Below are 21,425 nucleotides of genomic sequence, written 5' to 3' on the forward strand. Positions count from 1 at the left end.
AAAAAAGCTTGCAAGATTATGAATGGCACGGATGGAATGGAAAGTATGAGGCTTTTTCCCAGGGTGAAGGGCTTAGTTACTAAAGGACACAGATTCAAGGTACGAGGGTGCAAATTTAAAGAGATGTGCGAGGCAAGTATTTCCACACAAAGGGTAGTGGGTACCTAGAACATATTGCCAGTGGAGGTGTTTGAAGCAGACACAATAGCAGCTTTCAAGAAGCACCTAGACGAATACATATCCTGTAAGTGAAGACAGTTTTGGTATGGAAGGACAAAATGTGGTGACACAGGCTTGCAAGGCCGAAGGGTCTGTTCCTGTACTGTATTGTTCTTTGTTCTAAATGGCACAACCAAATAACGGAATGCTTTGGCTAGTTGCTCCACTTAAGTTTGTTTTCTACAATGCCGTTGTACTTTGAAAAGGTATTTAAAAATTGTACATGTATGGTCTGGAAAATTCGTACATGAGATTCTAGGTTGTGGTGAGTGGAAAAGAAATTTGTGAAGGTCACTGATTTGTAGGAGAAACTGAGAACTCAAACATTAGTTGGGAAAATATAATGCGAAAGGCAACCAATCACTTGTTATCTACATTGAGACTAAAGGTTTTTTTCTCTCCAGTTATCTCTGAGCCTTTGTTCATTGGTAGGGCCGTCTATGAAGGTAGTACGACTGTTATGTAAATAGAGGTTAAATAAACGTTTTTAAAGCTGATTGTATAATGTACCCAAGGTAGTACTTTGAATGACCTTGGAACATGGGCACATGCTAAAATGAGTATCAGATTAGTAATCAGCCATTTCTTGAATGGCAACGTCTGAAAAGCAGCTGTCAGACACTAGCTGAGGTCATAACCATGGAATGCGGAAGCGATGCGCTTGCAGCATTTGTTGCACATATCTTGCAGCCAGTCGAGGTAGTCAGGTCACCAAGGCCGGAAATGAGTCGTCCGATGGAATTTTCGTTTTACTTGCCTCTCCACGAACAGCAATACAAGAGAAAGATAGATTCCAAAAGTTTGCCATTAAAAAAAAGTGCAGCACAGTAAAAGGCCTTTCGAAAAAAAATGGTAGAACTCGACTTTATCTATAATATATGGGTTAGAGCATTGTTTTGCTTGTCGCTGAAGTTATATTTGTTTTGTATTTTTACTTTTTTAAGCAGCAAACATCATTGCGGTGTCGGTGTAGTTCAGATAATGAGCTGAATTGTTTCTTAATGGCCGCACACTCGACTGGTGAGTGCTAGTGTAATTCAGTCGAATTGTGTTAGTTTTTTTCGTTGTTGTAGATGCCTATTGTAGATATTTAAAGAGCCTGTAAGGGATAAAACATGCAAAATGAGAGTCCGTGTCGAAGGTTTCCAAATGTATTTGATATAATTTGTTTAGTATAGTGCATAAGAAACGAGTTTCAGATTTGTTTTGATTGCATTTCTGGGAAATTGGCTGGTCAAATGTTGATAGCTATTTACATACCTTTCCATTTTATTAATTTACAGTCTGTGTACAGTTATGCACCATATTTTTCAAGAGTCCCTATGCAATGTAATTGGCATTTTAATGAAAAAATAAACCATTTCAGTGGAGTAACCCTCTCAGTTAAGAGCAAATGACGTTGTTCAGAAACAGTTGAATGCCTTCTCGACTACAATTTAAATCTTTTCAGTGATTACTCAGTGAAAAATAACTTGGAACATCTTAGCTTTCTGCTGACTTCTCTTTTGTTATTATTGACAAATTTAGAAGCAGTATTGCACTTTGTTTCACTTGCATGCGGAAAACCTGATTAAATCGATTCAATTTCCCCAAGCATTGTAAATATCAGTCTTCAAATGGACTAAAACATGTTTTGCTCACAATAACTGAGTTGAACAGAAGAGTACATTGTCTTGGCAGCCTGCTTTCCACAATTACAACATCAATCATAAGTGTGGACGATCTCTTATCAGCTTTAGTTAAGTTCAGTTCTCTTGTACAGTCAAGATTTCCAGACTTCTCACACTAGTATTGTTCCATTGCTAAGTAAAGATAGACATTTTGTAGTAAAAAAAAATGATTTATTGGAAAGTTGTTTTGTTTTGGATTTTGATATGGTTTAGTAAGCACATCGTTCTTGCTTTATTACTTAAATTGTTAAGTCATAATGCAGCAGCATGCACTTTGATATGTTGTAAAATGCATATAATCTGATGCTGTTTTTACAATCTTCAAAAATGACAGAAGTTTATATCTTGGCAAAGAGAAGCCACAGCCATAGTGATGCATGCTAAATTGATTTTAGTTTGTGACACAGAATGTTAGTTGCGTGAGGTTAATGTTTGTGATACCATAGAAAGGAATAGCCTAGCAATGGGGGTTGGACTGCTGTGAAATTGGAATGTTGGGGCCCAGGTTAAGGGTAAAGAACTTTAAATAACTTAGGAATCAGTCGGACTGGTTATGTGTCATACTTGTATATTGTATAAATATGTGCCATATAACCATAAACCAGGGGCAAACTAAAACAGTGTTTATTTTGAAGACTCAATTTCTGGTATTTTCTGGAGAAAAAGTGTAAGAATAGCACATTGTTCTGACAAGCTGGGAAAAAACATCATTATGTTAATGCAAGGCTCTAAAATGCATGACTGTCATTATTGTCTTTAAAGATCTCAGAGTACCAATAATATCAAGGGGTAATACATTTTGTATATGTTCAAGGTTTGTGTCAAGATTTGTAGCTCGGGTGCCAGTTGTCATGGTGTAGGTATGTTCGCTAAGCTGGGAAGTTGATTTGCAGATGTTTTGTCCCCTGTCTAGGTGACATTTTCAGTGCTTTGGAGCCTCCTTTGAAAAAGTGAGAACTGCAGATACTGGAGATCAAAGTCAAAAAGTGTGGTACTGGAAAAGCACAGCTGGTCAGGCAGCATCCAAGGGGCAGGAGAATCGGTGTTTTGAGCATAAGCTCTTCGTCACGAATGTGGGGAAGGCCTGGGGGGGGGGGGCTGAGAGATAAATGGGAGGTGTTTGGGGCTGGGGGGAAGGTAACTGGGAATGTGATAGGTAGATGAAGGTGGGGGTGATGGTGATAGGTTGGAGTGGAGGATAGAGTGGATGGACAGGTAGGAGAGTTTCAGAGGGCGGTGCCAAGCTGGAGGGTTAGATTTGGGATAAGGTGGGGGGAGGGGAGTTGACGAAACTGGTGAAATCAACTTTGATCCCTTGTGATTGGAGGGTCCGAAGGTAGAAGATGAGGCATTCTTCCTCCAGGCATTGAGGAGACAGGATGTCAACTTGCAGAATGTTTCTGAGAACATCTCTGGGGCACACGCTCTGAACAACCCCACCGCCCTGTGGCCAAACACTTCAACTCAGCCTCCCACTCTGCCAAGGCCATGTAAGTCCTGGGCATCCTTCACCTCAAGGTTCTAGTCACCTGATGCTTGGAGGAAGAATGCCACATCTTCTGCCTTGAGATCCTCCAACCACACGAGATCAATGTTGCTTTCACCAGTTTCCTCCTCTCCCCTCCCCCAACTTTATCCCAGATCCATCCCGCCAACTTGGCACTGCCCTCTTGAACTATCCTACCTGTCCATCATCTTTCCCATCTATCTGCGCCATGCTCCACTCTGACCTATCACCTTCACTCCCACCTTCATCGACCTATTACATTCCGGGCTACCTTCCCCCACCCCGCCAGCCCAACTTCACTCCCATTTATTTCTCAGCTCCTTCGGACCTCCCCCACATTCCTGAATAATAACTTATACTCGAAACGTTGACTCTCCTGCTTCTCGGATGTTGCCTGACTGGCTGTGCTTTTCTAGCGCCACACTTTTTGACAGCCTGCTGTGAAGCGCTGCTGTACTTTGTCCTCTGGAATTTATTTGGTTCCGTTTCTGCTGGATCCAGTTGCCAGTTCTGGTTGTTCATTGTAGTAGCTGGTATATTGGGTCTAGGTCAATGTGCTTTTTGATGGAGTCCAAGGCTGAGTGCCATGCTTCTAGAGATTCTCTGGCTGTCCTTTGTTTAGCTTGCCCTATGATTGTTGTGTTGTTCCAGTTGAATTTGTGGTCCTTGTCATCTTTGTGCATGGCTACTAGGATTAGCTGGCCATGGTGTTTAGTGGCTAGTTAGAGTTTGTGGATGTGGATTGCTAGTTGTCTGCCTGTTTGACAGTTACGCTCAGACAACAACTCACCAGGGCAAAAGGTCCTTTACCCATCATATGCAAGACTAACGTAAGTTATGAGATTCCATGCAGAGACTGCACGAAACACAATATAGAGTAAACAGGCAGACAAATAGCAATCCGCATCCATGTTTGGATTTGTTGCTGAGAACTCGGCAGGTTTGTTGCTGAAAACCCAAACAAGCAGACAAAATGCACCCAGAAACCCTAACCACTCTCCCCACATCAAAGATAGTTCGGAAATGACTGCCAGACTACTCTGATCTCTTGGCATCATGGTAGCCCACAAACACACCAACATACTAAAATAGTAGCTAATGAACTTGAAAGACCCTATACAGACAACAAGCAAAATGAGCATCATTAATAAAATACCTTGCAAGAACTGTAACAAATATCAACAAGTGTCACTACATACTGAGGTTCTACCTGTCCCCAGTGTTGCGAAGGATGGGCCTGGCCTCGCTGCCGCGGAACGCTTTGAGTAGTTGGACCATTCCGTATCACCTATCCTTCGTGGAGAAGTTTATGAAGAAAAACACCTTTGACCACAAGTCCATCAGGAAGCGGTCAGCATGTAGTGTCCTTGAGACCCTTCGGGGAAAAGGAGAGGGTGGATCCTATCAAGCGGTTCCCTGAGCAGACTGTCAAAGCCATTTGGCAGAATGCCTCATCGCCAGAACCTTCCAAGAAGCACCAAGACATGGCTTGGCTGGTGGTGAGAAGGGCTCTGCCTGTGAGATCCTTTATGCACGCCCGGACACAGAGCCGCACTGCCGCTGCCCTCGAAGCGGCTGCGGGGGGGACGGGACTGTCACACACCTCCTTCTGGAATGTGCCTATGCAGAAGAAGTCTGGAGAGGAATGCAGTGGTGTTTGTCGAGGTCCGTCCCGAGCAGCGCAGTGACGTGGGACTCTGCTCTACGGTCTGTTCCCCGGGACGCACACCGAGACGAACATCAACTGTGCCTGGAGGATCATCAACTCGGTGAAGGACGCTCTCTGGGTGGTCCGAAACCTGTTGATTTTCCAGCTGAAGGAGTTGACCCCGACTGAGTGTTGCAGACTGGCACATTCCAAGGTCTAGGACTACGTGTTGGGGGACGCGCTGAAGTTTGAGGCAGCTGCCACCAAGGTGCAGTGGGGAAAGACCACTGTGTAACGTCTGTCTGCCTAAGAAGAACAGGGGCCCACGCGGTCTTTTGGGCCCTGCTGATGCCTCAGCTAAATATATGGCCATATGATTGATAAACGTACAGACCTGTATATACAGATGATAAATTCTGATCTCTGTATGCAAATGTTTACATATGTATGGCATGACCAACTGTACAGACTATCAAATTATTTTATGAATAAAGTATATTTTTGAAATAAAAAATACAAATATTACAGTGGACAAGCAGGCAGAAACTAGCCACCAGAACACAACCATCAACTAGCCACAAAAAGACACGACCCACTATTACTAGTATCCTTACATACAGATGAGGAAGGACACCAATTTGATTGGGGCAACACATCCATCCTCGGACAAGCCAAACAGAGACACTCACGAGAGTTCCTAGAAGCATGACTTTCCAACCAGAACTCTTTCAACAAGCACATCGACTTGGACCCCATTTACCACCGTCTGAGAAGAAGAACAGGAAATGACATCATCAACCCAAGGAAACCTAATCACGAATAGAAAGTGAGACATAATATCAATGCTTCACCGGAGGCTCACTGATGTTACCTAGTATGGTGACGAAACGTCTGATGATGAACCTTCCAGCTCACCAAGTAAACTTACATCCATAACCTCAACCTGAGCTACAAATCTTCTCAAAACTCGCTAAATTCTAAACTTATCACATTGAGTTCCTCATTACCACAGATACACCTCCACGCAAGTTTCCTGCAGCAGGCACTGCACTGTGGACAGCTATTTTACTTTGATTATGTTATTGCAATGATGATCCCAAGTTCCCTGGAATAGGATTGAAACTGGTGTTTCCACCCTGCATAGACAGTGTCCAGTCTTGTTTCACTATCTCTCCCACCCCAATGATGTTACAGTGTTAGGGCCTTAATTTGTACATTTTATATCAATGCTTGGATAACTGGTCCAAATATATGGTTGTTACATTTGCTGGTGATACAAAGATAAGTAGGAAGGTTAGTTGAGGTTCGATGATAAAAGTCTGGTGGTAACCTCAGCCAGTGTGGGAATTAAACCTGTTGAGCAAACTGAGCACAATCAGCTGGATTAATTAACAAAAGATTCACTGCTTTTTGGGAATGTGGATTTTGGACCACAATCAAATCAACCATTACTTTGTTGAATAAGAGAGCAGGCTAGTGGAGACAACTTGTTAACTCCAAATTTGTATGTTCGTTTATTAACATGATGTTCAGCCATTGATGGCCATTCTGTCCTGTCTATTAAATGGCCTTCAGCCACAGTCTGATTCCCCCTTAGTCATGTCAGCTCTCCCTTGCTCTCTCCCCTTAACCAATGAAACTTAATACAAAGGCCATTTATGCCATATTGCTACAATGTTAAAAAGTAAGTACTTAACCAAAGTCCAGGGAGAAGTGAATGTTGCCAGGAAAACTAATATAAAAACCAAATACTGTGGATGTTGGAGACTTGAAATAGAAGCAACTTACTGCAGAAACTCAACAGGTCTGGCAGGACATGTGAAGAGAGAACCAAAGTTAAGGCTTCACATCCACTGACTTCTGATTTATTGAACTTTAAGTTAACTCTCTCCCTTAATAGGTGTTGCCAGACTTGTGGGAAACTGGTCTGGTGTCTGAAGCAATGGTGGTTTTCTCAACTGCGTTAATTAGGAAGGCTGACTTCATTCCGCGAAGTTGTGCTTTTAATGAGATGCTAATGCAAGTAGTTAAGCTTCATGATAACTACTGTTGAGAAGGTCAACCCACCTCGTGAGAGACCTTGATCGTTAAAGTTTACCTTGAAACCTGCTTTTTTCCGACTCTAATAAACTTCACCCACCTGCTATCCTTCTCATCGCCACCGAGAGGGCAGAAAACCTAGTCCCCATTTCGAGTTTCTTCCAAGTACAGAGGAACCTTGATTATCCAAAGTCGATGGGCGGGCAGTTTTTCATTCGGGTAATTGATTATTTGGATAATTGATTTGACCTTAAACAAAGGAAGCTGTACTGCACATACTTGCATTAAAAAGCAAGTTTACAGAGTTTTTATTTCACTCAATCGCTAAAATTTGTACAAACTGGATAGAGCTTAAAATTCATGACATTTTCCAAACCAAATCACTTTTGTGTACCTGTATAATAAGTAAAATTCATTGAGGTGGTGGTTGGATATTATTTTCAAAGAAAACATCCAGCGGCTGTTGCTTGGGGTGCTGTGGTCTCTTTTTTTTGTGAGCTATAACATTTGGCACAGATGCATCAACTTAACGGCATTGAATTGTCTTGAGCTTTGTACCACTCCATGAAAAGTTGCAAATGGTCAATAGCTTCATTAATGGGACTGGAGAAGGTGTTGTATGAGATTTTCCTTACCATCCACGGTGTCCGTACTTTCCCGCTGTCCTTCTGTGACTGCGTTGTGACTATCTGATCATCGCCAAGTGTCTCTGTTCCGATGTCCGTTGTCGCAGTTCACCCAAGCATCAATCTCAACCTCTGCAAAATCTCCTAATCCCAGCTGTGAGCGGTTTTTGGTGATGTCAGTGGTTAGCTTTTGATCTGGACAGGTGTCTTCTTCACTGTCACAGCTACCACCATGCAAGCCATTGTACCAATACTCTGTGATTGTCGATGGCTTGATGCTGTCCCAAGATTCAGCAATCATGAACAAAGCTGTGAATGCCTTCATCATTTCCTGTACTCCTTTCTCTGCAATTGTCTTCACCCAGGATGGCACACAACGTTACAGTGATAATATTTTTCATAATGGCGATGATTCCCTGATTGAGTGGATGTAACCTTGAAGTGGTGTTGGGTGGTTAAAAATAAACACTTGATAGCTCTGTATGCTGATTCTAACTGGCTGCCTTTCACAGCGTGTGCCCATGCATTGTCAACAAGCAGAAGGGCATATTTCTCGAGTCCAGTGCTTGTGACCTGACAGCAAGTACAAAATCTTCATGAAACCAAGATGAGAAAAGTGGATATGTCATCCATGCCTTAATTTGTGCTTTGTACTTCACGGAAAACAAGTTCTTGTCTCAGTTCTTGAAGCAACGTGGATTAGTATATCGCTCGATGCAGACAAGCGGTAATTTGAGTGCCGGTGACAATGACACAAGGGAAAATCGTGATGCGGTCCTTCTGCACTTTATGTCCCGACACCTGCTTTTCTGTGCTGGACTCAAGTGTTTTGTCCGGCAGTGCACACCAAAGTAATCCACTTTCAACAGTATTATACAATTGCTCAAGTTCATACTTTGCGATTCATCATTCATGAAGGAGTTTCTGTCTGTAGACTTCCTCGGTGCTGTCACCCATGGACTTCTGCTCTCCAAGAACGCTGAGTTGCCTAATGCCGTGACCATGTTTGAAGTGCTGTAACCAGCCCAATGATATGCTGCGATCAGACTTGCCGGTGTGGAGTCGTTCATGGAAACTGGCAGCTAGTTTCTAGTATCATTGGGCCAGATATGGGAATCCCCTTTTCACGCTGCTGTGAAAACCACAAAAGTACAGTTTGGTAGAGTTGCTTGTCATTTGCTGGTCATGGATTTTATTTTTAAAGCATTTGAAGTGCCACTCGCCAAGCTTGCTTTCCTGATGTCAGACACTATGGCTATTCTAATGTTGTACTCCTGTGCAATCTTTGATGCCTTTTCACCATGAGCCAGAGGCTGTACAATCTCACTTTTTTCTATTTAATTGTCACTGCGATCTGCTTTCTCTTCAGACATGGTAAGTATGTACAACAGACTCAATCAGTTATATCAGATACAAACTTGAAAAAAAGTCGTAGAGGGAATGAAGACTCCACAGATTTTGTCATGCATTTTAAATCCTTCAGTATGTCAGTCATTTTTGTGTTAAAATTCTTTCAACGCTACGACAATTACTGGCTAAGATTGTTGCACCAGTATCGTTAACACCTCTTTGCTGCAACGTTTGCACATCTTCAATGCAGGTATTTCTCAGTTAAACTAAAAACTCAATTGTTGCACCATTGTCAGTTAAAATTATTTTTAACACTGCTACAATTGACTGACTGAGATTGTTGCACCAGTGTCATTAACACCTCTTTGCACAACTTCTTCAGTGCAGATAACACTCATTTACCCGTACTGTAAACAAAAGACTCTATCAAGGTACCATTGTCAGTAACAGCACTTTGTTGCAACGGTTTCACCTTCAGATCCTGTTCGGATAATCCGAGTTTTGAATATTTGGTGATCGGATAATCGAGGTTCCTCTGTATTTTGCTTGGACAATAACCATGGTGAATTGAATCAACTACATTATCTTGGAGGTTGTTCCTAACTACAGGGATGTAAGAGCATATACTGCCAGGCAGGTTCTGTACCAAAATACCTGTGAACTGATAGGATATAAAAACGAGCACTAGTGGTCAGCTTAATTCTTTTAACAAAAAAAAGTTTTAAGTTACAGTTGGATTTTGAATTGACCTGCTTCTATAATTTGTTATGTAGATTTAGTATTAGATTTGTATCAGATAATTCTGTTTGAATAGAAATGCTGTATCAAAATATGTGATTGCACAGGTTTTCATATGTATTAGTGCTTTTTTTTTCACATTGCTTAAGGACTAACATACTTTTTTTTCCCTTAAAGTTTTGGCAAGCGCTCAGCAGGAAGTTTGAGACGTGGCTGTGAATGTATTGTACTAGAACCTTCAGAAATGATTGTGGTAAGATTCATATTTTAATAGCAAGTACAACTAATAAAATACTGTACTTTGAATAACTGTTCTGAAAAAACTCCTTCTGATCGTTCAGTACTCCCTAAATGCATTCTGTTTGAGAGAAGATTGCGACCAGTGATTTTGTTTGGATTTTACTCTTTATTTGGCATTAATTTTAATTTTTTAAAAAACAATTTTACTCTCTGGTATCATATTTTTAATCAAATTTTAAATTGGGTGTATTTTTAAGTGATCTTCATGTTATGGTATACAGGGATTGGGTGTGCATTTGTACTTTAAATTCACTGCACAATTTATTTATCATGGTGACTGGTGTGTTTACACAAAAACTCCTCTCTGGCCAATATTTTGTATCTCCTTGTCATCAACATCAATTGCATGCTTTTATCAATTCCATTGCATGGAATGCACTGCTCATTGGTCTTCCTGAATATTCCCTGATAAGTGGTATAACGAAGTCTTGCAGAGAAAACCTTAGAATAGAAAGATGTTTTAAAAGCACTGTGGATTTCTTTTCATCAACCTGTCACCCCTCCAGTGAACCTGCACTTTCTGGCCATGAAATGGGGGCATTATCACTGTCCTAAAACTACTAAATATGCTGAGGATATTCACTGTATTCTAAAGTTATAGAAAGTATCTATTACCTGAGGAGTTATAATGTATAATCAAGGATGTATTTAAATCAGTTGAAATTTCAATTTTTCCCTAAAGAATTAGAAGTTTGGGCATTTACTTTGCATTCCTCCTTTAAAAAGCATCTGTTTAATCAGTTTTGTTACATATCTTTTGGATGGCTTAGAGTGGTGCTGGAAAAGCACAGCAGGTCAGGCAGCATCCGAGGAGCAGGAAAATCGACGTTTCGGGCAAAAGCCCTTGATCAGGAATGAGGCAGGGACCCTCTGGGGTGGAGAGATAAATGGGAGGGGGGTGGGGCTAGGGAGAAGGTAGCCAAGAGTACAATGGGTGGATGGAGGTGGGGATGAAGGTGATAGGTCGGAGAGGAGGGTGAAACTAATTTAAAGATTTTATGGTGTAAATATTTTTGCAAGTTCACTTTTGTTCAGTCGTGATCTCTTAAATGCATGCCAAAATCCATTGTTTAAGTTACAATTTTGTACAGTTCTGTACTTGTGAACATAATCAATGAAGTATCCCAAATGTAATTGTTGTTTGGCATTAAAACCAAGTAAATCTGAAGCCCTTCAAATGTTTTGTCATAACTTTACTTAAAAAGAGTGCAAGATACAATATTTTTAAAAATTAATTGCGTTAGTAAGGAGAATATTTTTGTAAAACTTTGCACTTCAAAGCATTGGCATTTAATTTGGTTATGATGATTAAGTTAATTATCATTACTATGATTAATGATTAAAATAGTTGTATCCTTTTATTTCATTGAGTTTCAGAAGGATTTCATGGTAATTACCCAAAACATTCAAGGTTAGGAAAGACGATCATTATTCAAGGAAATAGCCAATGAAAGTTTTTAGTTCTTTTCAGTAATAAACATTGTATCTCAGATATTTGGTAATGAAAATTACAAATTAATTCAATTTTTCTAATTTAAAATGTTTAACTTTTTGAGGAAAAAAAACCACTGCATCTGAAATTGTATAAGTATGATATTCAACATTTACTGACCCTTTGTAAACTTACTCTAATAGCTGGTGCAGTGCATCCCTTCAATATCCTTGATAAAGAACTGCTTACTTTGGAAGATGTTTCATGCATGTTTATTTATGCAAATGAAGGAAATGGCAAAGAGTAGGCAAAAGTTCTTCACGTTTGAATTTATTGAAAAACACTTAACCAGCTATATTTATGCAAATCTATTACAAATATTTTAAATTTTTTTAATAACACATATGAATGTTAACAGTTTTGCTCAGCAAGTGTGCCAAGGTCAGAGCATTGCAGTTTTAAAGTAAGAAAGGGCAAAATACGTATGATTGGTTGAAATGAGATTGGGAGTCGCTCCAGTTACTGGAACTATACATCACAAAAAGTAAAGTGATTGTTGCGTTGGAGGCCAATCTTCACAGCTCAAGATCATTTCTAACAAAAGTGAGGTTAGTTTTTTGTGAAACTATTATTGAAAGTTACAAATCGAATTACAGATTAACCTCAATTATCTGAATATCAATTATCTGAATATCAATTATCCGAATTTCGGATTATTGAAGAAGATTTCAAGGTCCCGATAGAAACATTACGTCAAAGAGGTGTTTCCGACACTGATTGCGTCTTTTGTTTACGGTGGTTAAGAAAGAACTCTGCTTACTGAAATGCTGTCGAGAACAGTCTTAGACATCGATGGGAGCTGAGACACTGTCTCCAAATGACTGACTGACCACCCCTCTCTCCCAACACTTTCCCCGGAGTTCTACACAGGGCTGTACCCTAAACCCTCACTTTCCCAGATAATCTCTCCAACATTTGTCCTGTACCTTGTCAGAAAGGTAGGGAGCGGACCGTGGGTGGTGAGAGCGGATGGAGGGTCGGGGGCCCGCGTGCTGTGTGCTGCTGCCTAGTCTCCTGAACGGGGAACAGACTTAGCTAGTGCTTGCTGTGACGATCCCATTGAACTGATTTGGGAGAGAGGAGAGACTTCAGCTGTGCTACAGGTCCCTCACACACTTGTGTGTGTCTGCTCAGAAACAAACCCTGAGACAGAGAGAGAGGGAGCAAAACAGGCAGAGCAAAAAAAAAGGAAACTTCAGAAAACTGAGTCCCAGAGGAGAGGCATTAAATCAATTAACCGAATAATCAGTTATCCAAACGAAATAGTACCTGCCCATATCATGCGGATAATCGAGGTTCGTCTGTATTACCTAAAATATAGACACAAAGTTTAGATAAATTAAGAAAAGATAATTAGAAGGATGGAAGTAAAATCAGTCTGTTATTATTGCAGGTCTATTCATTGCTTGAAGATCCTGTTTCTGACGTGGAGTTAAAAATTTGAAATCAGAATTCAGTAGCTATGATGGCTTCTTCAGTTAAGTGTTTGACCGTTGCTTCCAAAGGTGGAATGAGCAGAAATTGTTCTGAGAGGGAGTAAAAATTTCTTTATTTAGCTTTCCCACAACGCAGTTTGTAACTCTGTTGCCTGGTACAGTGCAACAACCCTTGGCTGGCTAAACTATTTGTCGTCTTGTTGGGAGTCCACTCTTTCTGATGGTTTGCCTGAGGTCTTTTCAGAGGTAACTTGATGTTTTATGCAGATGAAACTTGAGGCTGCTATGTTAACTTTGAATGGTTGTTTCACAAAGCATTATCCATTCTGCCTGCATTTTCTGTGGGTGTCCTTCCTGCCCTGTTTTTCTCACGAACTTTTTCTCAAAAGCTTTAACTCTCAAAATTTGAAATATCTCCCTTGGTGATTGATGCTGCGATAACACACCAGTTTACTTTATAATTGACAGTAAATTAATTAGTCATGTAACGTTTGGAAGTCACCTCATAATGTGGCTGTGTTTCTTTTTTTAAAGCAATGTAGATTAATCTCCTTTACAAATATATATGATCATTATACAGTCGAGACATGAGTTTCCATTGTATTTTCAGATACAGATTATAAGAAGTGAACTTCCTCCTCATCTCTTTCCTAGGCATTTTGCAGATTATTTTAAATCTGCAACCTCTAGTTATTGAACCTCTCACCAGTGGGATTATTGTTTAATCTATGAAAATTTATCACTTTAAATACCTCTATTAGGTTATCTCTTAGTCTGTTTGATGCCAAGTTTATAAATAACCCATTGCACCAAAACACTCTAAAGGTTCTCTCCATTGAGATAAGTTGCTTTTCTGTTCCTCTGACCAAAATAGATAACTTCCCACTTACCCGTGTTAAACTTCACCTGCCAAATTTTGGCCCATTCACCTAACCTATCCATGTCTGTTAGAAAATTTTGTATTTCTTCTATGTAACTTACTTTTCCACCTATTTTAGTGTCATCTGCAAATTTGGATTCAAGTTGTTAATATAGTTAGGGCCCAATGACTGGACCTTGTGGCACTCCACTAGTTATGTCTTGCCGACAAAACAAGGACACATTTATCACGACTCTCTGCTTTCAGTTGGTTAGCCAATCCTCTATCTCTAAGCTAGTAAATTACCCCTAACCCCATGTGGTCATAAATATTAATGTTTTGTGCAGTTCCTAAACAAAGTCCCTTTGATGGTTCAGTGCTGCCTCACAGCATCAGGGACCCGGGTTCGATTCCAACCTCTGGCCACTGTCTGTGTGGAGTTTGAACATTCACCCCGTGTCTGCGTGGGATTCCTCTGGGTGCTTCGGTTTCTCCTGTCAGTTCAAAATTGTGCATTTGGGTGAAATGGCCATGCTAAATTGCCCATAGTGTTCAGGGATGTGTAGGTTAGGTGTATTAGTCGGGGGAACTGTCAAGATTAGATTAGATTAGATTAGATTAGATTAGATTAGATTACAGTGTGGAAACAGGCCCTTCGGCCCAACAAGTCCACACCGACCCGCCGAAGCGAAACCCACCCATACCCCTACATTTACCCCTTACCTAGCACTACGGGCAATTTAGTATGGCCAATTCACCTGACCCTGCACATCTTTGTGACGTGGGAGGAAACCGGAGCACCCGGAGGAAACCCACGCAGACACGGGGAGAACGTGCAAACTCCACACAGTCAGTCGCCTGAGGCGGGAATTGAACCCGGGTCTCTGGCGCTTTGAGGCAGCAGTGCTAACCACTGTGCCACCGTGCCGCCCACTCTAAATTTCATCCAGTTCTTGTGTCACCATACTTTCCTCACTCTCAGTCACACCTTCCACTGTCAAGTAATAGGGTAGGGAAATGGGTCTGGGTGGGATACTATTGAGGGTCGATATGGACTTGTTGGGCCAAAATGACCTGTTTCCACACTGCAGGGATTCTGTGAAATGGCTTCTGGAAGTCCAGATATGCTACATCTACAGGATCCCCATTATCCACCTTATTTGTTACATCTTCGAAGAACTTGAAACAAATTGGTCAAACGTTCATAAAACTGTGCTGACTCTAACAGATTGCATTTTGCCTTTTCAATTACCTATTATTACTTCCTTAATAATGAATTCTAACATGTTAAACTAACTGGTTTATGGTTTCCTGCTTTCTGCCTCCTTTCCTTTTTGAATAAGAATGCATATTAACATTTTTACAATCAATTGGAACCTTTCTTGCATCCAGGGAATTTTGGAATATTACAAGCAATGGATCCACTATCTCTGTTGTCATTTCCTTTAAGACCATAGGATGTAGGCCAGCAGGTGCTGCGTACTTGTCTGCTTGGCTTGTGTTGATGATCATTCTAAGCTCCTCCATTTCTCCATTACTATTAGGTGGTACTCCTGTCCTCCATTGTGAAAACTGAAGCAAAATACTGATCTAGTGGCTCTTCCATTCCTGTGAACCATATTATTAACTACCCAGTCACATTCCCTAGTGGTAGCTCAGTGGTTAACATTGCTGCCTCTCAATACCAGGGATCTGGGTTCAATTACGACTGTCTGTGTGGAGTTTGCACATTATCCCCGTGTCTGCGTGGGTTTCTGCCGGGTGCTCTGGTTTCGTCCTATCGTCCAAAAATGTGCAAGTTAGGTGGATTGGCCATGCTAAATTGTCCCATGCTGTTCAGGGTTGTGCAAGCTAGGTGGTTTAGCTGTGGTAAATGCGGGGTTACAGGGATGGAGGATGGAAAAGGGTGGTAAGTGGGTAGTGGGATAATCTTTGGAGAGTTGGTGCAGATTCGATGGGCCGAACGGACTCTATCTGCACTGTAGGGATTCTATGATCCTCAAGTGACCAACAGTCATTTGAGCTACTGTTTTCCCTTTTGTATACTAATGGAAACTTTTGCTGTCCATTTTTATATTCTGTGCTAGTTTTTTTTCAGATCTTTCATAATCTTTCAGCCTGTCACTTGACTTTGCAATATGGAATGCCTTAATTTTGTCATTATATTATCTTTAATTTCTTTCTTAGCCATGGATGTTGTCTCCCTCTTTTACAATCTTCCTTTCTGGAATATATTTTAGTTGGGAGCGATGAGTCTCTCTTAAACATCTGCCACTGCTCATAATTGTCCTACCTTTAGTCTTCCTGGCTAGTCCACTTGAACCAATTCTGTCCTTATACCTATATAAATACCATTGTCTAACTCCAAAGCACTAATGTGGGACTCCAGTTTCTCGCCCTCCAACAAATTTGAAATTCTACCATGCGCTTCCCTAGAGAATTGTTTAGTATGCGATCAATAATTAATCCCACTTCATTACACTATACTAAATCCAGAATAAGGTAAAAACAATGACTGCAGATGCTGGAAACCAGATTCTGGATCAGTGGTGCTGGAAGAGCACAGCAATTCAGGCAGCATCCGAGGACAGGCAAAATCGACGTTTCGGGCAAAAGCCCTTCATCAGGAATCGCTTTTGCCCGAAACGTCGATTTTGCCTGTCCTCGGATGCTGCCTGAATTGCTGTGCTCTTCCAGCACCACTGATCCAGAATAAATCCAGAATAGCCTGCTTCTGGTTGGTTCCAAAACATATTGCTCCAAGAAACAATCTCTAATATATTCCGTCAACTTTCCCTCAAGCTTGATTAATGAATTTGATTAATCCAGCCTATATGCATATCAAAATCACTCATGGTTATTTCTCTACCTTTCTTACGAGTCCTAGTATTTCCTAGTTTATACTGCATGACTGCTGGTTGATTACTTACACCCGGGGGTTCTTTCCCTTGCTATTTCTTATTTCTGCTGAGATTTATTGTATATAATTTCTCGCTAAATACAGATTCAGTCCTTTACTAACAAAGCTACGTCACTTCATTTTCCTTCCTGCTTATCCCCGTGAGGCACAGAGTGTCCTAGGATATTCCATTCCTAAACTTGGTGTTCTTGTAACCATGTCTTAGTAATCACTGCAAAATCATACCTATTTGTCATTGTGATATAAAGCCTTTAAGTTTGTTCTATTATCAATTTTCTCATCTCTTATATGATTCATGGTGCAAGATGATTGTCATATGTTCTTTCCCTCCCTTTCATTTTCTGGTAACAATCAGACTCATCACTAGCCTGCACTTCTGCCTCTCCTTTAACTTTGATTTTTATAATTTTCCATGCAGCATGATGAGTAAGTTTGCAGATGATGCCAAAATAGGTGGTCTAGTGGGCATTGAAGATGATTATCTCAGAGTACAACAGGACCTTGATCAGATGGGCCAATGGACTGAGGAGTGGCAGATGGAGTTTAATATAGATAAATGTGAGGTGCTGCATTTTGTTCAGGCAAAGCAGGGTAAGACTTATACACTTAATTGTAAAGTCCTGATGGGGATGTTGCTGAACAAAGTGACCTAGGGGTGCAGATGCATATTTCCTTGCAAGTAGGTAGACAGGGTGGTGAAGAAGGTGTTGGCACGCTTGCCTTTGTTGGACGGAACATTGAGTTGAGATGTCATGTTGTGGCTGTACAGGACATTGGTGAGGTCACTTTTAGAATATGTGTACAATTCTGGTCACCCTTCTATAGGAAAGATGTTAAACTTAAAAGGATATAGAAAAGATTTACAAGGATATTGCCAGGATTGGAGGATTTACGTTAAAGGGAGAGGAGGAATAGGGTAGGGCTTTTTTCCCTGGAGTGTCAGAGGGGTGACCTTATAAAGGTTTGTAAAATCATGAGAGGCATATATAGCGTGAATAGCCAAGGTCTTTTTCTTAGGGTGGGGGAGTCCAAAACTAGAGGTGAGAATGGAAAGATTTGAAAAGGATCTGAGGGGTAAGATTTTCATGTGGTGTGTGTTTGGAATGAGTTGCCAGTGGAACTGGTGGAGGCAGTAAAATTACAGTGTTTAAAAGGCATGTGGAGGGTTGAAAGTGATGTGGACCAAATGCTGGAAAATGGGACAAGATGAGATTGGGATATCTGGTTGACATGGATGAGTTGGACTGAAGGGTCTGTTTCCATGTTGAATGACTCTATTCCCACCACCACCCATCACACAGACACAACAGTCAACTGTTTGGTTTAAAATCCCATCTACACCTACAGCCCTAGATATGCAATTCTCCAGGACTCTGGTTCCAGTACGAGTCAGGTGGAGCCCGAGCAATCAGAACAGCTTTTTCCTTATCCAGTACTGGTGACAAAGGCCCATGAATTTGAACCCATTTCTCTCATGCCATTCTTTCAGCCATGCAGTTACCTCTCTAATCATATGTGCCAATTAGCCTGTGGCTTAGGCAGTAATATGTAATGTTTTGGTTTTCAATTTAGCCTCTGTCTGCTAATATTCCTTCAGCAGAACCTCTTTCCTCTATTTACTTGTATCACTGGTACCTATGTGGATTTCGACAACTGGATCTTTCCCTCCCATTCCAAGATCCACTGCAGCCCAGATGAGAAAACCTGAACCTTGGCACCAGGCAGGCCATACAGCATTTGGGACTCTTGATTCTGGCTGCAAAGAGCAGGATCAATTTCTTTGACTATATTATCCCCAATTACAACAATATTTCTGTTTACCCCCAGTCTTGAATGACTCCCTGTACAATGACGCTATGATCAGTTTGTTCATTCTCTCCACAGACCCCATTCTCAGCTACACAAAGAGAACGAATCTCAAACCTGTTGGACAAGGATAAGGGCTGAGGCTCCAACAGCACCACCTTCAGGATCTCTCTACCATACTCAGTCATATTTACACCGTTCTATCCCTGACCACTAACTGAATTTGAGATAGTTAATATAATGGTGCAGCTGCCGCCTGATGCACAGCATCTAGGTAACTCTTTTGTGTCTCCCTGATGTATCACAGTATTCAGAGCTCAGACTCGAACTCATCAACTCTGAGCCAGAGTTCCTCAAGTATCTAATACTTCCGACATATTCGCTATAAGGTCCTCCAGTTCCCACATCAGGCACCTGCCTGGCCCTGCATCTATTTTATTTACTTAGTTCTTAATTTTTAAAAAATTTGCTTTTAATGTATAAAGCATTTTTTTTCTGGTTCCTGTTTAATTTGAAAACAATTTATAATCAAGATAGCAGCTATATTCAACCAATTAACTTATGATTTTCCAGTGATGCCACTCTTTGTTTTTTTGTGCTGGGCCTCAGCTGGTAAAGTCTTTTTGGGCAAGATAAATTATTAAGCAAAAAACAAAGCAAAAAAACACCTCTTCCACTCTACAGTGAATTGCCACGGAGCTCCAAAATCCCAGAAAGATCACTCACTTGGACTGTACATCACTCAACATGTGTTCTCTCCCAATTGCTTGTGCACAGCTTTCAATAAAAGCAAATTATATACAGGGTGTTGTAGATCCAAAGAAGATCAGACTTCAGGCTATGCTTGATGGTTCCTTTGGATTCGGCGTCAAGATGATTTAAGTATGCTGATGGATGATTAATCTTTCCTTGCAGCAGCTGCTGGGTTGATTCTTGGAAGAGCTGCAATAGCATAGGGATAGTTAGATGCCAGGCAGGGCTCTGGTTTGTCATATGGATAGAGAGAGTGCCGTACTCAGGATCTTGCTTCTTTGGCATCTTTTCTCTAAGCCACGGAACAGGAGCAGATGTTTCTTAAATGCAGAAGTGTTATTCACCTTACCACAGAATATTTTTCATTACCTGACCAAGCACCTGAACATGGTCATACATAGTTGATTCGAGGTTCATGACATAATGGGATTATGGCTAGATGAGTTTCTTTCTCAGCCAGAGCCTACTGTCTTGAGTGATTACATCTGAAACATACCTCAATACGTCGACTGCACAGATGATTGTCTGGATACCTTGCGAATAAGTCAGGGGGTGACACATTTACACTGCTTCAAGGTGATTGCCTTTGTCTCTGAGATTTCTTAAGACAGGCTTACTTCAGTTTTTATGGTTTTTTTCAATTTGTGAATTACAGCCATCTTAGAAACTGTTGTTTTAAGTTACTGGAATACTATCTCAGTCTTTAAAGCTGATGTGTTTGACAAATAAATATATAGATGTTCCTTCTCTATTAGCATGACAAGATCCAAGACCTCCTTTCTTAACAGCACTGTGGTTATGTCTATACCACACAGTCTGCAGCGGTTCAAGAAGTGGCCAACTGTCACCACCACCTTTAGAGAAATTAGCAATGGGTGAGAAGTGAACAGTGTCAATGAAACCCACATTCTGGAACTGAATTTAAGAAAACGCTGCTTGGTAAATCTAGCCTAAAGTATTTCATTGTTTAGATGTGGACAAATCGGACATTATTCCTTTCAAATGTTAGCTATCTGATTGTTCACGTTAAATTTGTGATTAAATGAGTCATGAGCCAGCAACAAAGATAAAATGAACCATTCAGATTTTAAACTGATTTCTTCAAGCTGTTTTTCAATACTTTTTTTTCTTCACTGAAGTCTATATTTATTGTTAAACAAACACTTTGGAAAGCCATTTGTCGTTTTGAAAAGTTCAGAAATTTAAGCCTGAAATTGATAATTCCATGTTAGAAATACCAGGAAGAAAAATCTTTCATTGTGTAAGGATATCGTGAAACTTGAAAGGGTTCAGAAAAGATTTACAAGGATATTGCCAGGGTGAGAGGATTTCAGCTAAAGGGAGTGCCTGAATAGGCTAGTGCTGTTTTCCTTGGAGTGTCGGAGGCTGAGGGGTGGCCTCATAGAAGTTTATAAAATCATGAGGGGCATTGATAGGGTAAATAGACAAGGTCTTTTCCCTGTGTGGGGGAGTCAAGAACTAGAGGGTTTAGGATGAGAGGGGAAAAAATTAAAAGGAACCTAAGGGCCAATGTTTTCAAGCAGAGGGTGGTGGGTGTATGGAATGAGCTGCCAGAGGAAGTGGTGGAGGCTGGTATAATTACAGCACTTAATAGGCATCTGGATGGGAATAAGAATAGGAAGGGTTTGGAGAGATATGGGCCAAGTGCTGGCAAGTGGGACTAGATTAATTTAGGATATCTGGTCGGCATGGATGAGTTGGACTGAAGGGTTTGTTTCTATGCTGTACATCTCTATGGCTGTATGACCAGACTCTGGGACCTTTGGTTCAGTTGAAGTCTAGTTACAGCACCTGTTGGTAGTTTTGTGAATATTGTTAAAATATTAGCCTGAGAGATTTGTATCCTTTTATACCCTATGTTATCAGAATTTGGAGGGCTGATCGGAAATGTGGTGATGGAGTTTTGAACTGCTGGCTAATATGCCAGTTTGCTGGTCCCATTTTATGCCTCAACAATTTTTTTGGAAAGGCTGGCTTGGTTGGAATTACTACCAGCCTGCAAGCTGCATGTCGTCAACTGATGTAATTGAAAGACCTTGG

At 40.9% G+C, this 21,425-nt stretch overlaps 1 protein-coding gene across 11 annotated transcripts in view; it reads left to right on the forward strand.

Annotated features, from left to right (window-relative positions):
• rapgef2b (Rap guanine nucleotide exchange factor 2b) overlaps positions 1-21,425 on the forward strand; it is a 400,973-nt gene that overhangs the window by 146,447 nt on the left and 233,101 nt on the right. For 9 of the 11 annotated variants that reach the window (XM_087980151.1, XM_087980144.1, XM_043674010.2 and 6 more), the window contains one exon: positions 9,976-10,051. In XM_087980151.1, the coding sequence (XP_087836277.1) occupies positions 9,976-10,051 (76 nt within the window). The other 2 variants (XM_087980150.1, XM_043674013.2) reach the window with 2 other exon arrangements.

Source organism: Chiloscyllium plagiosum, unplaced genomic scaffold, assembly GCF_037043375.1.
Source record: "Chiloscyllium plagiosum isolate Xiang-an unplaced genomic scaffold, Cpla_swu_hap1 HiC_scaffold_36, whole genome shotgun sequence".
Classification (NCBI taxonomy): Eukaryota; Metazoa; Chordata; class Chondrichthyes; order Orectolobiformes; family Hemiscylliidae; genus Chiloscyllium; species Chiloscyllium plagiosum.